Source organism: Puma concolor, chromosome D4, assembly GCF_028749965.1.
Source record: "Puma concolor isolate L17-30 chromosome D4, mPumCon1.1.hap2, whole genome shotgun sequence".
Classification (NCBI taxonomy): Eukaryota; Metazoa; Chordata; class Mammalia; order Carnivora; family Felidae; genus Puma; species Puma concolor.
The window spans coordinates 26745618-26771982 of record NC_141679.1 but is presented as its reverse complement, the minus strand read 5'-3'; the positions used below and the strand labels follow the sequence as shown (position 1 = coordinate 26771982).

At 36.9% G+C, this 26365-nt stretch overlaps 1 protein-coding gene across 5 annotated transcripts in view; it reads left to right on the top strand.

Moving 5' to 3' along the window:
* Positions 1–26365, top strand: part of AGTPBP1 (ATP/GTP binding carboxypeptidase 1) — a 167144-nt gene that overhangs the window by 84007 nt on the left and 56772 nt on the right. For all 5 annotated transcript variants that reach the window (XM_025931681.2, XM_086685114.1, XM_086685115.1 and 2 more), the window contains exons 13-14: positions 639–755; positions 11459–12174. In XM_025931681.2, coding sequence (XP_025787466.1) covers positions 639–755; positions 11459–12174 — 833 coding nt within the window. The remainder of the gene's footprint in view (positions 1–638; positions 756–11458; positions 12175–26365) is intronic.

The following is a 26365-nucleotide window of genomic DNA, read 5'->3' as shown; positions in this document are numbered from 1 at the left end:
TTGACCAAGGAATACAAGAGGATGGTATAATCATTAATTTGTCTTGAGGCAGTCCATCGAGCAACAGTGTATGCTCTGAAATCAATGATGAATTTTACATCCTGGGTGTTCTCTTTGCATGCTGTGTAATTTTGAGCAAGCCACTTAACCCTCTCTCTACCTCCGTTTCCTCTTCAGTTGAATGGAGGTAATAATGCTATCTACCTCATAGTGTTCTTGTGCAGATTAAATTATGTAAAACCCTTAGCGCTTCACACATTTTCACTGCCTAGTAAATGTTATGATTATCACCACCACTATCTTGTATTTATGTTTTTCAATTTAGTTTTAAGTTTTACTGCCCTTAAATGTGAATAAAATTTTGACACTTCAGGAGGGCATACTTTAATTTGGATCTTGATGCTAGGTTTTCCATCTTGAGGTGCCCAAATACTGTGTTCTATTAGAGTAACCTTTAACACAATAAAACAACCAAAACAATGAAATGTGCAACAATGAAGCAAAAATACAAGCACATTTTAATTTATACAGCTTTTATTCAGTGATTATTCTCTACATGTGATTAATAATTTGGAAAATTTTAGTCTGAATTATATTCTGTAACTTTTTCTTAACTGGTGACATTTTTATTATTTCAGAATGATGATATTGAAACGGATATTAACAAGCTAAAACCCCAGCAGGAACCAGGACGAACGATAGAAGAACTTAAAATGTATGAACACCTTTTCCCTGAGCTTGTTGATGATTTTCAGGTATAAATATGGAAAATACAGCATCTTAATTGATTTTAAGAAAAAATTCTTTTTTTTTTTCTTCCTTAGGCCTATGATCACTGGTTTCCTTCTCCTTCCTGTTTCTAAAATGTGAAAGTAATATTGCCTTTCTGAGTGACATTGGACTGCTGCTTTAGCATTCTGAGCTGCAAACTGCTTATTTATAAAATGAGGGGACCAGCTCATTTAGTTTTTGGGCTGGCTTAAAAGTTTTTTCATCACTTTGGCTCATTGCTTTAATTGGCATAGTTTCTTACTCTTTGTAAAAAAATAATCTTTAAAATGGCATTTCAGAATCTGACATTAAAGTCATCTTTGTAGCAGTTGCATCCAACTGAAGGGGAGACAAGAGCTAAGAAAGTGCTAAATTAAAACTGTAGTCTGCTTGTTGTGTTTCCTGGAGGTTTCCATGTAACGGGACAGGGTGTGGGGGGTGGGGAGGACAACTTGAAGTCTTTATATCTGATTTGGTTCACAGGGAGAGTGACTTCTTGTTAACATTTCTTACCCTCATTTATTTACTGGAGTGCGCGTACATAGCGTGGGTTACGTAGCAAGTAAACCTGATTGAATTGATGGTGATTAGTAGGTTTAGTTTCTTATTCCCACTCAGCTGCCTGCTGTGGTGGGTCCTTGAGTAAGTCCCTGAAATTGCCCAGAATCTTAAACTGTAAAATAAAGGGTGAACCAGATAATCTCAGATTTATTCAGCTCTTACTACAAGCCCCATACCCCATAAACCCATTTATTTCCATTATAATTCTTCTTAGTTGCCTAAAGAAAAAGACTTTAACGTTTTTTTTATTTATTTTTTATTTATTTATTTTTTTTATTTATTTTTGGGACAGAGAGAGAGCATGAACGCGGGAGGGGCAGAGAGAGAGGGAGACACAGAATCAGAAACAGGCTCCAGGCTCTGAGCCATCAGCCCAGAGCCTGACGCGGGGCTCGAACTCACGGACCGCAAGATCGTGACCTGGCTGAAGTCGGACGCTTAACCGACTGCGCCACCCAGGCGTCCCAAGAAAAAGACTTTAATATGAAGTTATGTATGAGAAATAAAAAAAGAAATACAGTTGATCCTTGAAAAATGTGGGGGTTGGAGGTGTCAGTCTCTGAATGGAGTAAAAAGTGAATGTGTAACTTTTGATTCCCCCAAAACTTAACTACTTAATAGCCTCGTGTTGATTGGAATCCTTACTGATAATAGAAGCAGTTGATGAACACATTTTGTATGCTGTATGTATTATATACCGGGTTTGTACAAATACAGCAAGCTACAAGAAAGAAAATGTCGTTAAGAAAATCATAAGGAAGAGAAAATACGTATACAGCACTGTACTGTATGTACTGTGCGTATCAGAAACAATCCGGGTTAGTGGTGTTGACACTCACCGTGCTCATTCTTCAGGGTTCTCTTGGGGATCTTAATGAGCTTGGGACGCAATAGGAACAGCCTCTAGTTGCTCCTTGCCGCCCCCCCCCCCCCCCCCCCCGCCATTTCCTCGGTGCTCGCAAAGATTTGAGGGATGTTGGGAGGTACTCTAAAATCAGGCGGAGTAGAAAGAAGTCAGGAGTAAAGGAGAATGGTATTTGTCAAAAAGAGAAAAAGAAGACAGGAGGCATTTGGGAAAGGGTACTGAACTTACTAGATGTATGGCTATTCTTTAAACATCTTTGTGCCCAGCTAAGAACTGCTTAAAAATAACACCTGGGCGGTGACAGATAGTGCTACCTCAAAGCAGAAAAATACTGCAGAAGGAATTTGGGGAAGGAATTTCTTCTTTCTTTTCTGTGTGTGTATAGGAACTATATAACATGATTAAAAATGGTGGGAGTTTTGATGTGTGAATAAAGAAAAATAATTTTTTTTTTTAAATTTTTTTTTTTTTTCAACGTTTATTTATTTTTGGGACAGAGAGAGACAGAGCATGAACGGGGGAGGGGCAGAGAGAGAGGGAGACACAGAATCGGAAACAGGCTCCAGGCTCTGAGCCATCAGCCCAGAGCCTGACGCGGGGCTCGAACTCACGGACCGCGAGATCATGACCTGAGCTGAAGTCGGACATTCAACCGACTGAGCCACCCAGGCGCCCCAAGAAAAATAATTTTTTAACGGGTGTCAAGGCCAGGATTTTGGTTCTCATTCTTTCGCAGGCTACTTCTTTCTTGTAGGCTACGATGGTGAGTTCTTGTATATCTGCCTGTTAATTCATCACCCAGAATAGGCTACCCTTGATGGTTTCCTGCTTGGCCCCTAACAGCTGGTCAGCTTGTCCTTTAATTTGGCTGCTCATAGAAGTGGGTTCCTACTTGTGGTCTGACTTGGCCAGGGCCGGATGGTAAAGACGGGTTTGTCAGAGTGTAAGTGCTCTGAAAAGTCTTCCCAAGTAACTGACTCCTTTTTATTATGTGTAAGCAAAAGAAGCTATTTCAAGTATTTCAGTTAATACGTGTTTATCAATGTGTTCTCTATTTTGCCACAAAGTATAGTGTAGGCTAGTTAACTGTATTTCTGTGGCATGTGTTACAGGAATAGCACATGGTCTTTTATTTACACAACTGGACAGTTATTTCTAAAGTAGCTGTGTTGGCAGTTGACTGTCTTTCTCATTTTTAAATTTCAGATGAATGCATCTTTAGGATACATTAATCTCTATTTTTTGAATTGTGTGTTGGAGCTGTATCTAAGCAGCAAGATTTAAGTGATACATTTTAGAGAATTAAAAATATTGGTTGGTTCCAGATAAGAAGTGTTTGAAAGAATTTTTTCAGCCATCATCTTATCAGATACTGGCAGATCATGAGATATTAAACACAAATGAAATTAATTTCAACTTTTTAAATGACTTTTTCCATTTGGATTTACATGTCATTTTCAGTATCAACCATTGGAGTTTAAAATTACTTGATGCATTTGTTAGAATTCTGAACACCACCCACTTAGCTTCCAGATGTGTTAAGGCTACTATTCAGTGGCCAGATGGAGGCAAATTGAATACATTTGAAGGCAACTTGTAGAAGTGTTAAAGTAATTATCAACAGACTTTTGAGGGACCTTTTTAAAACTATGATTATTTATTCATAGTGACAGTTACAGTTTTATTTGCTTTTGTTTCTTAATGGCAGAATATGGGAAGTGTCAGAATTCTGAATTGTCACAGCTCTTTTTTCATGTATTTGTGGTGGCATGATGACGGTTGCCATATGGACTTTTGTTAGTTTTGTTTTTCTTTTTTTCCTCTTTTTATTTTGGTTTTAAATTTTTATTAAAGTTATGTATGGACAGAGTTTAAAGAGTCACATAGCTTTACCTAATTTAATCAGGAAAAACTGGGTCCCTTTCCCACTACTGTTTCCTACCATCACTTTTAGCATGTTTTTGACACTAATCCCCATATTTCTAAATGGTAGGCTCACAGTGTCATCTCTTGATTATCCTGCTTTTGCTCTTTTTTGTTATATTATTATTTTAAGATAGGCATCCAATAATTTTTAGTCTTCTTTTTTAGTACTGTATTTAAAATTTTAAGCTACAGATTTCCCTCTAATTACTGTTTTAGCTACATTACACATGTTTCGATATTTAGTATTTTCATTATCTTTGTTTGGAAACTTTATTTCCATTATGATTTTTTTCTTTCATCTGTTGATAATGTGAAAGTTGGCTTTCCCAATTTTGTATTTATCTTTTTATTTATCTGGCATACTGTGGCAGAAGAGGACATTCTTTATGATTAGAATCTCTTGAATTTTTTGAGGCTTCTTTTATGGCTTTGAATTTAGTCAATTTTCGTTACTACTTCTTGTACCCTTGAAAATAATTCTGCACCTGTTAGGCACGGTTGTGGGTTTGGCCACTGTGACAGGATTGTTCATCACGTTGAGAAGATCTTTTCTGTACTTAAGGCTTTTTATTCCAGTGCTATCAATTACTGTGAAAAATGTGTTAGAAATTTCTCGCTGTGATTGCAAATGTGTCTCCATTTTGTAGGTCAGTTTTGTTAAATATTTTTGGAGGCATACGAGTATATATTGATTTCTGTTCCCTCTGAAATGAACTGTTAATGGTTATAAAGTTATTGATACTATAAAGTCTCTAAGACATTTAAGGCAAAAAAGTTTAGAAAGTTATTAATGTAGCTAAATTAATTTTGATGAGCTGCCCGGTATCTTTTTAAAGCCTTTTGCTTTGAACTTTTTGATATCTTTAGACATGTATCTTTTAAACAGCATACAGTTGGATTTTTAAAAAGCCTGAGGCTGCCATTTAACTGGAGCATTCAGTTCATTTACATATAACTATTACTCTATTTAGATTTATATTTATGAGATCAGATTTTGTTTCATCTCTGTATCTTTGTCTTTTGTTTGGCCTTCATTTGGATTGACTGTTTTTTGTTTCACATTTTCACGCGTATTCATTTGAAAGCTCTACAGTCTTGTTATTTTTTATTTTAATCAGCTCTATTGAGGTGTAATTTACATATAATAAACTTCATTCCTTTAAAGTATAAGTTTGAGTATTGACATACATGCAGAAATTCTAGTTACTCTTGATGTAAGTTTTTACTATTCAGAAGTTAATCAGGACCTTTCTTTTTTCTCTTAATTACAAAAGGAAACTTGGAATACTTTTAAGTATCATCACCTCCCAAACCAGTGTATATACTTTTAATTTACATTTTAATTCTAGCTTTTAAAAAATCATTGTGTATGGTACTGCTTTGTGCTTTACATTCAGTGTTTAAGATTTACTCACATTTTTACTATTTTATTTTTCATTTCTTATTGTTTCTCAGACCTTTAGTCTGAATTACTTTCCTTCTGCCTGAAATACACCTTTTAGTGTGTCTCTAAAAGCGCTTTTACTTTGTAATCATTCTTGAAGTTAGTTTCTTTCTCTGGCTAATTTTTAGGAATCAGCTTTATTGAAATATAATCTACATGCAGTAAATTACTCATCTTTAAGACCAGTGAGTTTTGACGAATTACTGTGCAACTACCCACCCAGCCAAGATAATGAAATTCTTTCTGTCACCCCAGATATCTCCCTGGGCCCCTGTGTGGTCAGTCTCTTCATCTCCTGCCCAGGTAACAGCTGATCTGCTCTCTGTCACTGTAGGTTAATTTGCCTGTTCTAGAACTTCTCGTCACTGCAGTCCTGCATGAATGTGCTCTGGTGTAAGGTTTCTGTGCTCATCTTATGGTTTTGAGGTTCACTGATGTTACTGCGTACATCAGTGACTCTTTCCTTATTGCTTAAGTAATATATTTCATTGTATGAATGTACCATGGTTTCTCTATCTGTCCACTTGATGAGTATTGGAATGCTTGCAGTTTGAGTCCACTGTGAGTAAAATTGAGATTAGCACCTGTGTAAAAAGCTTTTTGTGGAAATTTGCCTTCATTTCTCTTGGGTAGATACCTATGAGTGAAATTGCTGGGTAGTATGTATAGGAAGTGCATGTTTTCACTGTACAACACATTGTTTCTGGTGACTTTCAAGATCATTTCTTTAGCTTTCTGCTCTGCAGTTTCCCAATAATGTTGACTAAGGGCAGGTATTCTTTTTTAAATCTTATATGGGATTTGCTGTGTTTTGGAGTCTCTGAGTTGTTTTTGTTTAGGGTTTGGAAAAACTCTTTATCTCTCTTTCAGATACTGCCTCTTTCCCTTTTCTTCTCTCTTTTCTTCTGGCATTACTAATTGGATGTAGACTTAAAAACTTTTTTGTTTAATGTTTATTCATTTTTGAGAGAGAGAGATACACAGAGACAGAGACAGAGCACGAACAGGGGGAGGAGCAGAGAGAGAGGGAGACACAGAATCTGAAGCAGGCTCCAGGCCCTGAGCTGTCAGCACAGAGTCTGACACGGGGCTCGAGCCCACACCTATGAACTGTGAGATCATGACCTGAACCGAAGTTTGGACTCAACCGGACTGAGCCACCCAGGCGCCCCTGGATATAGACTTTTTTACTTTCTTCCCATATCTTTTAACTCTTTTTCATGTTTTCCTTCTCTTTCTCTATGCTATAGTCAACTACATTCCTTAAAACAGTCTGCCAGTTCCCTAATTTTATTTTTGGCTCTGATTGGTTGTTACAAGCATCCACTAGGCATCCAGATTTGTTTTTTTGCGGGGGGGTTTGGAAGGTTTAAAAAAAAAATCTGTTTCATTAAACTTCTTCTTGTCTTTTATTTCTTTGAACATATTAAATATAGTTATTTAATTAGTGTTATAATATTAGTGTCTGAAGTTCTTGCAGGTCTTTTTCCACATCTGTTTGTTTTAGTTCCTTCTCTTCTACTGTTTAATTTTTCATTTAGTTGTATTTTTGTTTTTGTTTTTTTCCCTATGAGCTGGTCATTTTCTTTACAATTCTGTTTGTGGAACTTATGCGGAAACTCCAGAAGTTGTTTATTACTTTTGACAGGCTCTCTTAATAGGTTACATTCCTTCTGAAGGGTTTTTGGACCACTCAGATACGTGAGTTCAGGCTGCAGTCTGTGTGATGTGATGGCAGGCTTTTGATATCAATTTATAACTTATGGGTAGTGATATTTTTCATTCTCTTAGTGCCCAGGTTTGAGACAGTTGGTTTTCCTTGCTGTTTGTTTTCTGGTGGGGGTATTTTTAGGGCCTCCATATCGAAAGTTAGTTCTCTGGGGGTTTCATCTTTATGGGAGAAGGATCTTCTGGTAGAGTCCCCACCTTACGCAGGTTCTGGGATAGTCTTCTATTCTTTATACTCTGAGATGGGAAAACCTAAACCCCCAGGTCTCCTGTTTTAGCAAATATTTTCCAAGTGAAAGCCATTTAGTCTTACCACTTTGGGATCCCGTCATCATTTACTCTTTGCTCTTTATTTTTGCTGTCTTATCCACTTGTTGTGGTACTTAAAATATTTTAATATCCAACAATTGTAAGTGTTTCTGTGGGTGGATATCTAGCCCACCGTATTTCAAACAGAGTTTTTGTTGCTCTTGTTTTTTAGAATTACAGGGTCACATTATAATTTTATATTTTACAGTTCAGCATTAATACCACCACATGTATACAAATAGTGTAAAAAAAGTACAGTGGTATCTTTAACATAAAATAAAGATTTGTTTTATGGAAAAACTAGCCTTCCTATATAAATAGGCAACCCCTCTTTTCCAAACCATAGTCAAAATTAAAATTAACTACAAAAGCTCCAAAAAAGGGGAGACCACTTCATCGTAAGGTATTTCAGGAGAAATGGGCCCATAATACATTATAAGGGTGATCTGAAGATTGTAGATGAAATTACTATTTTTAATTTTTTTTTTCCCTCATGCATTCAGTTGTACTTAGGGGGACGTTTTCTCACTTCATCATGACCCCAGATCATAGATGAGTAAACTAACATTAAAATATTTATGGTTAAGTTACTGTTCTAAGAATAAAACCTCTCAACTATTTGCCTCAACTTACTGTTTTAAATTCATTTATGTACATGGAATGTACTTTTACTCTTTAAGAAAAGCAGCTTTCATGTTATACCCCTATTTGTTTATGGAAAAGCTTTGGGTGCTGCATACTGAGTTTGATACTGAAGTAACATCCTGGATCAAAATGACATCTCAATATAAAATACCACTTATGTAGCAGTGTTCTTTGTATGTTAGTCTTTATAAATCAACAGAGTTTTTAAATGCAAGTTTACTTGCTTTCAACACTTTTAATTTTTTTTTTTTTAACGTTTATTTTATTTTTGAGACAGAGACAGAGCATGAACGGGGGAGGGGCAGAGAGAGAGGGAGACACAGAATCGGAAGCAGGCTCCAGGCTCTGAGCCATGAGCCCAGAGCCCGACGCGGGGCTCGAACTCACGGACCGTGAGATCGTGACCTGAGCTGAAGTCGGACGCCCAATCGACTGAGCCACCCAGGCGCCCCGCTTTCAACACTTTTAATGGAGAGCCACCTACCTCTACTACCTCCTTTGTGCCTCCACTGTCTCCTTGGATTAGACATTGTATAGGGGCTGAGAGTGAATCGTCTTAAGGTCCTTGGTTTATATGCAGTGGGTATTTAAAGAATGAATCACAAAGGAAAAGATTCTTAATTTTTACCACATAATGTGTATAAAGAAGCTAAAGTTAAAAGATGAATTGCAAATTCAGAAAAATATTTGCAAAGATAGGTTACGTGGAGGATTGGGGTGTTTGTGTGTGTAATGTAGGAATTTATGCAAGATAAGAAAAACCCTGTATTTCAAGAACAAATAAATTACCTATGAAGAATTAAACCAGTTAACAGATGTATAGATTTTTATTTTTTTTTTGCTTTTCTCATAGGGAAATTCAAATTAAAATAGCATTAGACAGTATTTCTTATCTGTCCCTTTTGAAAAGTGTTTTAAAACTATAGTACTTGATGTTGGCAAGGAAGAGAGCAGTTGAAATAGATAATCTCATCCACAGGTACTGGGAATGTACACTTGGATAAGTATTTTTGGAGAGTATTTGGAGAATTTGTATTAAACATTAAAATTGATTATAGTTATGTGACCCTGTAATTCCATTTCAGTGCTTAGGACGTCATCCTAAACAAAAAGTTTTATGCAAAAAGATGTTCTTTACAGATTTTTTTATAATAGCAAAATTTTGGAAATGGCTTAAATATATACTTTGTTTATATGTTTGTTTAAATCCTCTGTTGAATAAAAGATTTAATGCCCAACAGTAGAATAAAAGTTAAATCAGTTGTGGTATATTTCTTTGGTAGAGTCTATATAAGATATAGACGCAAAAAATATTTTTGTAAGTGTAAAAAGAGAAAAGGCTACTTGACCTGTCAGCGACATCCTTTTTTTAAACTTGGCTTCCAGGACACTTTTCTTTCCTGGTGTTTGTCTTTCCCGACTGGCTTTTCCTTCTCCATCTCCTCTAAAGCTTTATTTTCATCCCCTCAACCTCTGTAGTTGATAGTGACCCAAAGTTCAGTCTTCTTCTCTTCTCTAGTTCTTTTCATTGAAGATCTCCAGCCTCATGGCTTGAAATGATATCTGTATGCTAATGATTCCCAGATTTAAATCTTCTGGATGGGCATTTCTTCTGAATTCTAGACTCATATATGTTCAGTTGCCTACTTTACACGGTTGACTAGCTGTGAATAGCTCACACTTAACATCTCAGAGCTAAACTCCTGATGCTTTTCATTTATTCAGGCAAACACTTAGGCACCGTGTATGATACCTCTCTGTCCCTTCTGTCCTGTATCTGGTCTTTTACAGTATCATGTTAGTTCTGCCTCACAGTGCATTTAGAATCCAACCCCCTCTTACCACCTTGCCCGGACTCTTAATTTGTCCTCTGTTTCTACTCTCCCCTCCTTAGTCTGTTCTCAGAAGGACACTAGAGCAGTGGTTCTCAACTGGGATGATTTTGTCTCCAGGGGATATTTGACAGTGTCTGGAGACATTTTGGGTGATCACAAATGCGTGAGGATACTGTTGGCATCTAGCGTGTACAGAGGAGGGAGGCCAGGGTTGCTGCTAGACATCTTACCGTGCACAAGATGGTGCCCCCTATCTTGCTAGCCCCGGCCCCTGAAACATAGAACCAAAACCAAACAAAGAATAATTGTTTAGATCAAATGTCTTACCCCTGTGGTTAAGAAACCCTGTACTGCAGGTGGTTAAGACACTCTGTACTTACAGGTTCTATTTTGTTTTGTTTTGTTTTGTTTTCTCAGTGTCATGGCACATGTTTTCCTGTGTCATGGCACTCCTCTTCCCTAAACCCTCCACTGGCTCCCAGTGTCATTCACAGTAAAAACCAAAATTCTTACAATAGCCTGCCAAGCCCTACAGTATCTGGTCCTCTTTTACATCTTAGAATCCACCTTGTTCATTCTGTTCCAGCCATCCTAACCTCCTTGCTGTTCTCTGCATACACCAAGCACCCTTCTTCTCTAGGGCGTGTGGATGGCAGTCCTTTCTGCCTTTGCTTATATATCATCTTCTCAGGCTTCCCTAATCCATGGCATTTAAAATTGCAGCCCACTTTTCCTCCCTCTGGCACTCGCCATCCACAGTACCCAACTCCCCCCTCTTCTTGCTATTAACACTTTAGTCTATTAAGTTTTCATATTATATATTTGTGTCATGTTTGTTGCTTGTGTTGACAGTCCTCGCCCTTCCTTCCATCAAAGAATGTAAGCGGCAGGAGGGAAGAAGATTTGTTTTTGTTTTTAGGCTGATGGGCCTTAAGAGCCTGAAACATTGCTTGGTACAAAACAGACACTGTAGTTGTTGAAGTAACGGTTTGGGTGTTGTGCTTCCTTTTAAAAAAATTTTTTTTAAAAAATATTTATTTATCTTTGAGAGAGAGGGAGAGAGAGAGAGAGACAGAGCGTGAGTGGGAGAGAAACAGGGGGGGTGGGTGGGTGGGGGAGACACAGAATCCGAAGCAGCTCCAGGCTCTGAGCTGTCAGCACAGAGCCTGACGCGGGACTCGAACTCACAGACCGTGAGATCGTGACCTGAGCCGAAGTCGGATGCTCAACCGACTGAGCCACCCAGGCGCTCCATCTTTATAATTTTCAAATGTTAGATTCTGAAGCAGCATATGCAATGAATATAGTCTTAATTTTGTTAATACATTTTAATATTTACAGCTAAAAGATCATATGTATTTTTTATTTTCAAAGGACTATGATTTAATCTCCAAAGAACCAAAGCCTTCTGTATTTGAGGGGAAAGTACGCGGCCCTATCGTTGTTCCTACAGCTGGAGAGGAAGCATCTGGAAATTCAGGCAATTTAAGAAAAGGAGTTGTAAGGAAGGTGCATGTGTCTCCTAAAGGAGACGAAGGTGATAAGAAACCTACCTGTATGGATCTGGCAAAAGAAGATATGAAAGATAATGGCAGAACATCACAACAGCAGCCGGGTGATCAAAATAGAACTATTTCTTCCACCCAGGGCCTAAACAACGATATTGTGAAGGCATTGGACCGAATTACGTTGCAGAATCTTCCTTCTCAGACAGGCCCAGGTTTTACCGCAGGAGGGAAGAAGGACTACAGTCTCCCTCTCACTGTCCTTACGTGCACTAAAGCTTGTCCACACATGGCTGCTTGCGGAAATGTTCTTTTTGAGGGAAGAACAGTTCAATTAGGGAAGCTTTGTTGTACTGGAGTTGAAACTGAGGATGATGAAGATACAGAGTCTACTTCATCAGTGGAACAGACATCAGTGGAAGTCTCAGATGGACCCACACTCCACGACTCAGATCTCTATATTGAGATTGTGAAAAATACAAAGTCTGTCCCAGAATATTCAGAGGTGGCTTATCCTGATTATTTTGGTCACATTCCACCTCCATTCAAAGAGCCTATCTTAGAAAGACCTTATGGTGTACAAAGGTGAGTTTCAGATTTCTTCTTTCTTTTAAGCAGGACCATTGTCAGAATATAAGACGTACTTCAAAAAACTGCTTTGGTATTTAGGAAGAAAAGTACTCTGAATTAAAGTTATTATAATTTTTTATCCTGCTTTGGAAATTTTGCACTGTTTTAAAATTGTCCTTATGGGTTACTGTATTTTCTAAGCTCATTACTTATTCAGATGAAGCCAACATAATAAACCTGACCATAGGACAGTTTAGAAATTTAGAAATTTTTTATTCATATGGAATCTGAAAGTACAGATTATTTACTAACTTTCAATAAATATTAGTAGTAATATATATTTATTTAGTAATTTGATTTTAATTTGAACTTGATTTAGATATATCTAAATCTGTATGATTTAAAAAGAGATGTGGACAGTATTATTTTGTTATAAAAATTGAAATTAGAAATACTCAGGTTGAAAATATGGGATTCATAAAAACAGTAGCTATAGTTCTTAAATCTTGCCAGTTAATTTTAGAAATTACAAATAGTATTCATTATTGCCAACTAGTAATATTTGGCATATAAGTACATTTGTGGTGCAACTTGACTATTTTCAGTGATTATTTTAGGTTTTTGTGATGATGGTTTACCAGTACCTAAACCATGTACATGCACTTACAAGTATAGTGTGTAATGATAAAAGGAAGACACTGCTGTGGGCATTTGATTTTCCTTGGACTGTAGGCTTTTTTTAAGCAACAACTGTATCTTATTGATTTTTTAAATATTTAATGTATAGTATAAATAAATCATTTTACTTAGCAACTTAGTATACGTTTAATGCTACCAGTTGGCTACTTGACCCACAGCTATGGAATCACATACAACATAGCATCAGAACAGGGACTCACTTTGCTGGAAAGATGTGTGGGAGTGGGCATGTGCCCAGGCAACCACTGGTTGCATCACACACTGCACTGTTCAGAGTTGCAGCCCTGAGAACAGTTGCGGTGATGGGGACAAAGTTTGGCCTGCTCATGTTTGCCTTCTCAGTTTCTCCTTAGGAGATGCCCACAGGAACTGTGGGGGAGCTGCATTTGTTCCTTCAAGTGACATTAAGACTGGAAGAACACACATATGTAGCAGCCATACTTGAACCAGTGAATTTGACTTGATAAGAGTGATGAGTCAGTGTGGTGTGTCCTAGCAGGATGGGGTATTCTGAAAAGCAAGTCAGAATGTTTGGATTCTAGACTTGGCTGTCCCACTGATTCTGTGTGTGTATGTTTGAGCAAAATAACTTCATTTCTCTAGATACCAGTTTTCTCTCCAGACTGTGGATTGACACCCATTAGTACCCAGTATTATAAGAGAAAGTAGCTGTGTCACACGTAGTGCAGCAACGTATTGTTTCATAAACCTTTGGGTGTGTGTGTGTGTGTGTGTGCGCACGTGCTCACATGTATGCAGGGATGTGAGTTTTTTTAAATGTTTATTTTTGAGAGAGTGAGTGAGAGTGAGCGAACGTGAGCGGGTGAGGGGCAGAAAGAGAGGGAGACAGGCTGTGCTGACAGCATAGTGCCTGATGCAGGGCTCCCATGAACTGTGAGATCATGACCTGAGCCAAAACCAAGAGTCAGATGCTTAACTGACTGAACCACCTTGGTGCCCCAGGGCTGTGATTTTTAAAATGTATTTCTTACAGGTCATGATCAAAAAAGTTTGTTATTCACCTTGACCATGGTTAACAAACTATGGCCCATTGTGTCAGATACAGCTCATAGCCTGTTTATGTTCATCCCACAAGCTAAGAATGGTTTTTATGTGTTTAAATGGTTCAAAAAAAATCCAAAGAAAATAACATTTTGTGACACATGAAAATTACATGACATTCATATTTGTGTTTATAAATAAAGATTTTTTTTTTGGAACACAGCCATTTCTATTTGTTTATGTATGATCTGTGGCTGTTTTGGTACCACAATGGCAAAGTTAAATAGTTGTCATAGAGACATGTGGCTTGCAAAACTTAAAATATATACTAACTGATCCTTAAAGGAAAAGTTTGCTTCACCCCAGTAGCTACATAGTCTGAAGGCTTTATGGTTCTGTATTTGCAATAAAATACTCAGTATCGGCCAGGTAATAAGGATTTCTGAGTAGTCAGAAATGCTGCTTTTTCTGAAGTCCTACATTGAGGGTATTGTTTCTGGTTTGCTTATATTATTTGCCTTGTCTTCTGCAAGTTATTTTTTGAGCAAATGATAACATTTTGTAAATTATTTGCTAACTTTTAGGCCAGTCCTTATTCAAATGTAGTAACACCGTAAATGAATAATGTCAAAATTAATAAGGATCATTTTCAGAAAAAAGAAGCATTAGACTTCTTAAAATTACTTGGTGAAAATGTGTTTTTGTTACTTTGAGTTTCTGCTTTATGATTATCACTGATCTTTTATTCATTAATCTTTTTAAACACAATAAATGAATAAAACTTCATTAAAAATTTCTCCACCCCATTTGGAAGGGGAAAAACCCATTATAAGATTCATATCTCAATGTAGATAGTACATTAATACTTAAAATTTGGGATTTTGTGCGGAGGAGCCAAGATGATTGAGCAGCATGGAAGCTCTCTGCTTCTCTTGTCCCTGAGATGCAACTAGATCAGCAGCAAACTATTTTGCACACCTAGAAAATCGATATGAGGATTAACACAACAACTGTGTAACTTGAGCCACGGACCTTGGCAGGTACCTGGCCTGGAGAGGTGAATGGGTGGAGAGAGAAGCTGTGGAGGGTAGGGAGCTGTTTTTGTTTGCAGAGAGAGGACAGAGATAGGGAGAGAGTATAAGAAAAGCACTCCCCCTCAAAGCAGCTGGAGAGAAAGAGAAAGAGTGGAAGTACCCACAAGGGGGTGAACAAGAAAGGGAGAAAGAAGAAAGGAGAGAGTTTCAATACCATTAGGACTCTATAAACAGGAGAGTGCAGAGTCAGAAACTCCGCAGCCAGATGGATACCTGGCGGTGCTCTGGTGGGAAGGATGAATCCCCAGGAGCAGACAGAGAGGTGCGAGGGGTCTTTGGGCCACATGGGGAGAGACAGTTCCCCTGCTGGGAGTACATTTGGTGGAGACTGTGTGGCGTCCCCATGGGAAAAGGTCCCAGCGGACCCCAGAGAACAGCAACGTTTGCTGGTGTTGGAACAAGGACGCTAGGGTGCAGTGAAGCCTTGTGCCAGTTGTGTGTGTTGTGATTTGCCATAGTCCCTTGAACCACTGCTGCTACATGATCACGCAAACTTTTTCTGGGGCAGGCTGGCACCCAGAGGCAGTCTCTGGGTCTCTGCAGTGGTGTGGTCGTGCAAGTGGTCCTGGGGACAAGCCAGCACCTGGCCATTGCTCAGCGAGGCCCTCCCCCAGTAGGTCAAAGCTGCAGGGCCCTCAGAAGTGAGGTGTTTGGAAAAACAGCCCCATCTGAGATAAAATTTGAGAGAGAGGTGCTGCCTGGCAGGTTGATGGCTTGGTCATGGACAGTGTAGAAGCAGGGAGTGGACAAAAGCTGGAAACAAAGGAGAGGTGCCTGATGGCTGCCTGGGGAGAGCACAGAGTTCTGATGCTAGTGACTGGGAAACTGGGTGACACCATTTTCACCTCATTGGCACATACCTCTGCATGTGCCCACATTGATCCACCCCAGTAAGCTAAGCAGCACCACCTAGTGGAGAATGGAGCCATTACACCAAGCCCTGTCCAACTGCACCAATTAAGCCCTAGAGGACGACCACAAGTTTTCCTGCCTGCTTAGTGTACAGGCTATAAAATAACTCATAGTTTGACTTCTAGGGGAAACTGACTGTAATTTCATTCTGTTCGCTGGCCCATCTATTCATTTTTTTCTCTTTTTCTTTTCTTATTCTTAGATACAAAAAGAGGAAAATGTATTTTTATTTTGTTTTTATAAAAACATTTAAAATTTTTTTACTGTATTTTTTTGTAAACTTTTCATTCCATTTTACTTCATTTTATTCTGTTTCATTGTATACATTTTTAAAAATTTTTAAACATTTTTTTCTTTTTCTCTTTTCTTTCCCTTTTTTCTCTATTCTATCAAGCTTCTTTCAACAACCAGATCAAAACACACCTAGGATCTGTCTTCCTTTATTTGATTGTGTTGTGTTTAATTTATAAATTTTAAAAATTTTATTCATTCTCTTTCTCCAAAATGATGAAAAGAGGAATTCACCCCTGAAGAAAGAACAGGAAGAAATGACAGCCAGGGACTTAACACAGATATAAGCAAGATGTCTGAACTAGAATTTAGAATCACTATAATAAGAATACTAGCTGGGGTTGAAAAAAAGCATAGAATCCCTTTCTGCGGAGATAAAAGAAGTAAAATCTAGTCAGGACAAAATTAAAAATGCTATAACAGAGATGGAATCTTGAATGGATGCCATGGCGGCAAGGATGGATGAAGTAGAGCAGCGAATCAGTGATAGAGAAGACAAAATTATGGAGAATAATGAAGCAGAAAAAAAGAGGGAAACTAAGGCAAAAGAGCACAATATAGGAATTAGAGAACTCAGTGACTCATTAAAAAGGAATAACATCAGAATCATAGGAGTCCCAGAAGATGAAGAGAGAGAAAAAGGAGTAGAAGGTTTATGTGAGCAAATCAGAGTGGAAAACTTTCCTAACCTGGGGAAAGACACAGACATCAAAATCCACGAAGCACAGAGAACTCCCATTAGATTCAACAAGAACCATCAACAAGGCATATCGTTGTCAAATTTACAAAATACACAGACATGGAAAGAATTATGAAAGCAACAAGGAAAAAAAAAAGTCCTTAACCTATAAGAGAAGCCAGATCAGATTTGCAGCAGACCTATCCACAGAAACTTGGCAGGCCAGAAACGAGTGGCAGGATATATTCAATGTGCTGAATCGGAAAAATATGCAGCCAAGAATTATTTCTACAGCAAGGCTGTCACTCAAAATAGGAGAGAGAAAAATTTCCCAGACAAACAAAAACTAAAGAAGTTTTTGACAACTAAACTAGCCCTGCAAGAAATTTTAAGGGAGACTCTCTGAGGGGAGAAAAGACAAAACAAAACAAAAAAGACCAAAAGCAGCAAAGACTAGAAAGGACCAGAGAACCTCACCAGAGACTCCAACTCTATAGGCAACACACTGGCAATAAATTCATATCTTTCAGTACTCACTGTAAATGTCAGTGAACTAAACACTCCAATCAAAAGACAAGGGGTAACAGAATGGATTAGAAAACGAGATCCATCTATATGCTATTTACAAGAGACCCATGTTAGACCTAAAGACACCTTCAGATTGAAAATAAGGGGATGGAGAACCATTTATCATGCTAACGGTCACTAAAAGAAAGCTGGAGTAGCCATACTTATATCAGACTATCTAGATTTTAAAATAAAGACTGTAACAAGAGATAAAGGCATTATAATTAAGGGGTCTATCCACCAAGATCTAACAATCGTAAACATTTATACCCCTAATGTGGAAGCACCTAAATATATAAATCAGTTAATCACAAATGTAAACACTTTAATAAAGACTCACTGACAATAATACCATAATAGTAGGGGACTTCAACACCCAATTACAACAATGGATAGATCATCGAAGCAGAAAATCAACAAGGAAACAATGGCCTTGAATGTCACACTGGACCAGATGGACTTAACAGATATATTTAGAACATTTCATCCTAAAGCAGCAGAATACACATTCCTCTCAAGTGAACATGGAACATTTTCCAGAATAGATCACATACTGGGACATAAATCAGCCCTCAACAAGTACAAAAAGAATGAGATTGTACTGTGCATATTTTCACACCACAACGCTATGAAACTCAAAAACACAAGAAAAAATTTGGAAAGAAAAAGAATACTTGGAGATTAAAGAACATCCTACTAAAGAATGAATGGTTTAGCCAAGAAGTTAAAGAGGAAATTAAAAAGTACATGGAAGCCAATGAAAATGCTAACACCCACAGCCCCAGACCTCTGAGATGCAGCAAAGGTGGTCATAAGAGGGAAGTATATAGCAATTCAGGCCTTCCTAAAAAAGGAAGAAAGTTCTGATACAAAACCTAACCTTACACCTTAAAGAGCTGGAAAAAGAACAGTAAAACAACCGCAAACCAGCAGAATAGGGGAAATAATATAGAGCAGAAACAATGCTATCGAAACCAAAAAACAAAACAAAACAAAAAAACCCCAAAAGACAAAAACCCAAAACAAACAAACCCCCCCCCCCCAGTAGAAGAGATCAGTGAAATCAGGAGCTGGTTCTTTGAAAGAATTATTAAAATTGATAAGTTCCTAGCCAGTTTGATCAAAAAGAAAAAGGAAAGGACCTAAATAAATAAAATCAATAATAAAAGACGAGAGATTACAACCAATAGTGCAGAAATACAAACAATAATAAGAGAATATTATGATCAATTATATGCCCATCAGGCAATGTGGAAGAAATGGACAAGTTTCTAGAAACATAAACTTCCAAAACTGAAACAGGAAGCTATAAAAACTTTAAAACAGGCCCATAACCAGTAAAGAAATTGAATTAGTAATCAAAAATCTCCCAACAAACAAGAGTCCAGCGCTGGTTGGCTTTCCAGGGGAATTTTATCAAACATTCAAAGAAGAGTTAACACCTGTTCTTTTGAAGCTGTTCCAAAAAATAGAAATGGAAGGAAAACTTCCAAACTTACTCTGTGAGGCAGTGTTACCTTGATTCCAAGAACAGACAGAGACCCCACTAAAAAGAACTACAGACCAATTTCCCTGATGAATATGGATGCAAAAATTCTCGATGAGATACTGGCCAACTGGATCCAACAATACGTTAAAAGAATTATTCACCACGATCAAGTGGGATTTATACCTGGGATGCAGGGCTGGTTCAATACCTGCAAGTCATTGTGATACATCACAGTAATAAAAGAAAGGACAAGAACCACATGATCCTCTCAAAAGATGCAGAGAAAGCATTTGACAAAATACATCATCCTTTCTTGATAAAAACCCTCAAGAAAGGAAAGATAGAAGGATCATACCTCAAGATCATAAAAGCCATATATGAAAGACCCAATGCTAATATCATCCTCAATGGGGAAAAACTGAGAGCTTTCCCCCTAAGGTCAGGAACACAACAGGTATGTCCACTCTTGCCACTGTTATTCAACATAGTAGTGAAAGTCTTAGCCTCAGAAATCAGACAACACGAAGAAATAAAAGGCATCCAGATCAGCAAAGAGGAAGTCAAACTTTCAGTCTTTGCAGATCCTTTATATGGAAAACCCAAAAGATTCCACCAAAAAACCTGCTAGAACTGATCCATGAATTCGGCAAAGTCACAGGATATAAAATCAGTGCACAGAAAGTGATTGCATTTCTATACACCAATAATGAAACAGCAGAAAGAAATCAAGGAATCTATCCCATTTACAATTGCACCAAAAACCATAAGATACCTAGGAATAAACCTAACTAAAGTGAAATACCTATACACTGAAAACCATAGAAAGCTTGTGAAAGAAATTAAAGAAGACACACACACACACACACACACACACACACACACAAAATGGAAAAATATTCCATGATCATTGATTGGAAGAAAAAACACTGTTAAAATGTTGATGCTGCCCAAAGCAATCTACGTATTCAATGCAATCCCTACCAGAATAACACCAGCATTCTTCACAGAGCTAGAACAAACAATCCTAAAATTTGTATGGAACCAGAAAAGACTGCGAATAGCCAAAGCAATCCTGAGGAAGAAAGCCAAAGCTGGAGGCATCACAATTCTGGACTTCAGGATGTATTACAAAACTGTAATCATCAAGATGGTATGATACTGGTACAAAACCAGAATGGAACAGAATAGAGAACCCACAAATGGACCCACAAACGTATGACCAACTAATCTTTGACAAAACAGGAAAGAATATCCAAATGGAATAAAGACAGTTTCTTCAGCAGATGGTGTTGGGAAAACTGGACAGCAACATGCAGAAGATTGAACCTGGACCCCTTTCTTACCCCATACACAAAAATAAACTCAAAATGGATGAAAGACCTAAACATAAGACAGGAAGCCATCAAAATCCTAGTTGAGAACACAGGCAAAAACCTCTTTGACCTCGGCCGCAGCAACTTCTTACTCAACAAATCTCCAGAGGCAAGGGGAACAAAAGTAAAAATGAACTATTGGGACCTCATCAAAATAAGCTTCTGCACAGCGAAGGAAACAATCAGCAAAACTTAAAGGCAACTGACAGAATGGGAGAAGTTATTTGCCAATGACATATCAGATAAAGGGTTAGTATCCAAAATCTCTAAAGAACTTCTCAAACTCAATACCCAGAAAACAAATAATCCATTGAAGAAATAGGCAAAAGATATGAATAGACCCTTTTTCAAAAAAGACATCCAATAGCTTAACAGACCCATGAAAAAATGCTCAACATTACTCATCATCAGGGAAATACAAATCAAAACCACAATGAGATACCACCTCACACCTGTCAGAATGGCTAAAATTAACAACTCAGGCAACAACAGATGTTGGTGAGGATGCAGAGAAAGAGGAACCCTTTTGCACTGCTGGTGGGAATGCAAACTGGTGCAGCCACTCTGGAAAATAGTATGGAGGTTCCTCAAACAAATTAAAAATGGAACTACCCTATGACCCAGCAATTGCCCTGCTAGGTATTTATCCAAAGGATATAGGTGTGCTGTTTTGAAGGGGTACATGCATTCCAATGTTTATAGCAGCACTATCAACAATAGCCAAAGTATGGAAAGAGCCCAAATATCCATCAATGGATGAATGGATAAAGAATATACACATAATGGAGTATTACTTGGCAATCAAAAAGTGTGAAATCTTGCCATTTGCAACTATGTGGGTGGAACTAGAGTGTATTAGGCTAAGCAAAATTAGGGAAAGACAAATATATAACTTCACTCATGTGAATGGGGGATGAATCACTGGATTCTACTCCTGAAATCATTATTGCACTATATGCTAACTAACTTGGATGTAAATTTTTTAAAAATACTTAAAAAATTTTTTTAATTGTAATCCCATACTGATAATTACTTGAATCCATATTTTTGGCTTAAATTGGCTTATAAATTAAAATGAAACTGATCTCTTATAAAGTATGCTTAGCATTTTGGGGTGCATCTTTCCTGTTTTCATATTCCATAAAATTAGAACATGAGAAAAAGTAGAAGGGATAAAGGTCATTCTTTGTCTCATTTCTCAGAGGTAATAACTTCTAGCATTTTGATTTTACTTTCCAGCTTTCTGTATGTTTTTAGAAAAATTGTCTAGCTGTATTTTATTGTAAATTATAATCCATATTGCTTTGTTTTACAAAGCATTTAAGGTATTTTACAAAAATACTTTTATCAAAATAAAATGAAAAATACGGCAAAGAAATATAGTAACAATCACAGAAATATGTTCAACTTGTCTCAAAATAAAAGAAATGCATATTAAAATGTACTGAGATAACATTTCCCACATATCAAATTGCCTAAAATCTAGAAGTTTGATAGCATGTTTTACTGATGAGGCTGGGGGAAACAGGCTCGCACTCTCTCTCTCTCTCTCTCTCTCTCTCTCTCTCTCTCTCTTTTTCCCCAGACACCTGTACACTCATTGTTTAATTTGTAAAGTCCTTTTATTTTATTTTATTTTTTTTTTTAATTTATTTTTTTTTTTTCAACGTTTATTTATTTTTGGGACAGAGAGAGACAGAGCATGAACAGGGGAGGGGCAGAGAGAGAGGGAGACACAGAATCAGAAACAGGCTCCAGGCTCTGAGCCATCAGCCCAGAGCCCGACGCGGGGCTCGAACTCACAGACGGTGAGATCGTGACCTGGCTGAAGTCGGACGCTTAACCGACTGCGCCACCCAGGCGCCCCTGTAAAGTCCTTTTAACAGAGATAACAATTATGTTGAATTTGATGTTTCTTATTATCATACATTTCTGATTATTTTATAATATGCATAGTTAAATATATACATAAATATTATATGGATTGTTTTTCATGTTTTTAAACTTTATGTAAATAATATACTGATAGTATTCTTTTGGAAACTTTTCATCAGTCAATAGCAGCTTTATGATGTTCATCATGGTAATCAATACATAGTATTGTATGAGTATACTCACAATTTATTCATTTTGTTGCTGATGAACATAGTTTGTTTCTAATATATTGCTTTCAGAAAAAAAAATCTTATGTTTTAAATGATCTTTCATGTTTCATAGTTCCTTCAATGAAAATTTATTTGCATATCAAAATGGAATTGCTGGGCTGTACACTATAAAAATCCATTCTGCACAATGCAAAATATTTCTCAAGTTCAATTACTATTTCCAAAGAATATCTTCAGTTCTGAAAATTTATTCTGACATAACAAATAAATACTATTTTTTATCCTAACATTTTGTATTTTGTTAATGTATAGTAATATACTGCAATTTGCAATAAATTTTCTTTTAATATTATCTCTAGGAATATTAATTGTTCCTTCTGTTCTAGATTTTATTATATTTTAAGTATTTTAGTAGTTTTACTTAACTCATCTATTTTTGTGAATTTTATTCCTAAGTAATTTTATGGATTTCTGTTATTGTGAATAGGATTTTTAAACCAATTCCATTCTTGGCTAATTATGGCCAGTAAAGTAGCAATTTTATATCTTGTTTTTCAGTAAGTTCATCAAATTCTCTAACATAAATATGAATTAAAACTTTAATGAACATGTAGTAAATGCACATATTGCCTTAAATGCTTACTTTCTAAAACATGATTTGTTCTCAATTCAACCTTGGTAAATATTAATTTTATAAAGTAAGATTTTTTTTTACATTATATTAGTCATTCTGGTTAAATATGTCATACCAAATTCTGATTGCATTTTATCCATCCCTACCACATATTTCTTACTATTTTTTAAAATTAATATCCAAGTTAGTTAGCATGTAGTGCAATAATGATTTCAGGAGTAGATTCCTTAATGCCCCTTACCCATTTAGCCCATCCCCCCCCCCCGACAACCCCTCCAGTAACCCTGTTTGTTCTCCATATTTAAGAGTCTCTTCTGTTTTGTCTCCCTCCCTGTTTTTACATTATTTTTGCTGCCCTTCCCTTACATTCATCTGTTTTTATCTTAAAGTCCTCATATGAGTGAAGTCATATGACATTTGTCTTTCTCTAATTTTGCTTAACATAATACCCCGTAGGTCCATCCACATAGTTGCAAATGGCAAGATTTCATTCTTTTTGATTGCCTAGTAGTACTTCGTTGTATATATATACAACATCTTCTTTATCCATTCATCCATCGATGGACATTTGGGCTCTTTCCATATTTTGGCTATTGTTGATAGTGCTGCTATAAACATGGGGGGTGCATGTGCCCCTTCGAAACACTATACCTGTATCCCTTGGATAAATACCTAGTAGGGCAATTGCTGGGTCGTAGGGTAGTTCTATTTTTAATTTTTGAGGAACTTCCATACTGTTTTCCAGAGTGGCTGCACCAGTTTGCATCCCCAAAAACAGGTTTTCTTATACATTAATAATGGGATTGCAAATTGATAGTACCTCTTGTGTAGGGCAGCCTGACAGTGTCTATCAAGATTAACAGTACTTATTTCCTTTGACACGTTAATCCTGCATCTGGGAATTTATAATTTATATACATTATACACACACACACACACACACACACTCACACTCACATAATTTGCATATCTGTGAAATGGTGTTCAAAGTTTTTTGTTATGGCATTGTGCCCACCAATCAAACTAGTTAAATAAATTATGGTATATCTTACCTATGAATACTATGCAGTGATTAAAAAAACAAAAAGATCTGTATATACTGATGGAAAAAGCTATAAGATGCTAGTGGAGGGAGAGCAATAAAAGTAGTTAACTGGATGGGTGGAGGATACGGCTTGTATAGAAAGTGAGATACTTTTATACTTTTATGTAGCATATGAGTTTTGCTCCATGTCAATATATTACCTGTTCAGAAATTTAAAATTGAAAAGTAGGCGAAAGAATTGTGGCAAAAGCAAAATAAGGAAAGCAAACCCCTGGATTTCTTTATATTAAGTTTAGAATGGCTTGGGGGAACATAAGTACCTATGGAATGGAGACAGTAGCAGAAATCTTAGTACTGGCACAGCAGCAGATAACTTATATTGAGTGTTTTTTTTTTAGGCCAGGCATAGTACTAAGTAACAAGTACTTCGTATGCAATGTATATGTGTATATAGAGTGTGCCATTTCATGGTATAATAGCTCTATGAGGAAATTACTATTCTTTCTCTTATTTTACAGAAGACTATGCTGAAGCTTAGGATTCTTGAGTTAACTTATCCAAGGTTACACTGCTAGTAAGTGGCAGAGCCAAGAGTCAAACTCTGGTCTAGGTCATGAGCCTACCCTGTTAATCATTTATATATAGTTATCATGTACGTATGGTTAAACCATGTTCTCTATAAAGAAGATCATCTTCTGTGGACCCTCGGGAATAGTTATGTAATGAACAACATTGCCCATAATATTCGTACAGAAAATATAGCTGTGAGATGTATGAAATTATTTCCTGTAAGACTGCCCTGTACTGGTGGAAACCTAACTAACAAAGGAAAGTTTCACTGGTGGCCGCATGTCCTGCGAACTTTAGAGCATTTACTGGACTGAATGCACTGGACATTGTTCAGACTGCATACATTATTGTCTTCTGGGCCAAGTCTTTGCTAGCTATTGGAGGTCAGTAAATTTGAGATTATAGTCCCCGAGGGTATCTGGAAAATATTTACTGTTTTGTTTTGACTGGAGAGCCATGTATTTTAATAGGCCGGTGAGGGAAAGGGAGGAAGGATTGACATTCTTTTTATGGAAGTTGTGGTGCTTCACCCAGATCCATGTCTGAATAAAAGATTGACCTTCCTCTTTATTAATGGGGGCTCCTGGAAGGGCAGGTAATTTCCTAAAGTGTTAATTTTAGGTCTAGTCTAATATACATGGGCCACTATGTACCCTAAAATACAGTGTCAGAAGTTGAGAACGAGTGGCCCGTAGGCCATATTAACTTGAACATGATTTTGGCTTCACTTTGCAGACTTTGTTTGTTTTGTTTTTACTGATTTTGCATTTAAAATTTGGGAGATTCCTCATAGAAATCCAAGTTTCTGATGTTTCTTGAAAAACTGGTATAACAACCTTAGTATCTGGTTCCTACCTGGCATCAGTCAGTTTGTTTTCAGACAGAGCCTGGGCCCTGCAGTGTTCCACACACTATCTATCCATCTCACGGGTACACATGGCTGACCCGTGGCTGTCTGTGCTGTTCTGACCCTGTTTTATATTATGGAGCATTGCTGTGGAACTGAGGTGTTGTATCAGCCTGTTAATACCATTTTCCTTTAAAAACAAAAACCCCAGACTTTTGTAAGTATTTGTATTTGCACATTTGTGGTATGTTTCAGCCTTATTTAATAAATTATTCTGACAAATGGATATATTCTAACAAATGGATATAATTAGGATTTATTTAGTCATTCACCCATACTTGAATACTCACATTTTTTTTTTTTTTTAGTATGGTATATCTGAATGTATGTGAGTGCTACCTCTTTTATTGTCAAAGGTCTGGGCAATATAAATTTTGGACTTGTTTATTATTGCAATTAATAGCTTTTTAAAAATGTTTCTTTAGAAAGAATTTGGCATTTGAAAGTTATGACATTGAATGTAAATCAAAGATTTATATCTTAATCCTTTGATACTGGGTCTTTTTCTTGATAGACTGCTTGTCAGTGAAGAGATATTTTTTGTAGAATAAAACTAAAAATAAATTTAGAGTTGTACCTCTTTAATTTTTTTTCTGTATTTAACTATCACACCTTTTAATGTTTTCCTGATAACTATTAGCTTTTTATCAGAATAGGTTCTTAGCTTATTCTGAAGTCAGTTATACTGATATTGTTAGAGAATAAAGAATAAGTGATAATATGACAAGTTATCACTTGACTATGACTATAACAGCAGTAGGCATCTTCCCAGTATGAGCTTTGTGGCCAGTCTACCTGCAGTTCCAGGTAGATGTATGTATGTAGGCTGTATGACCTAC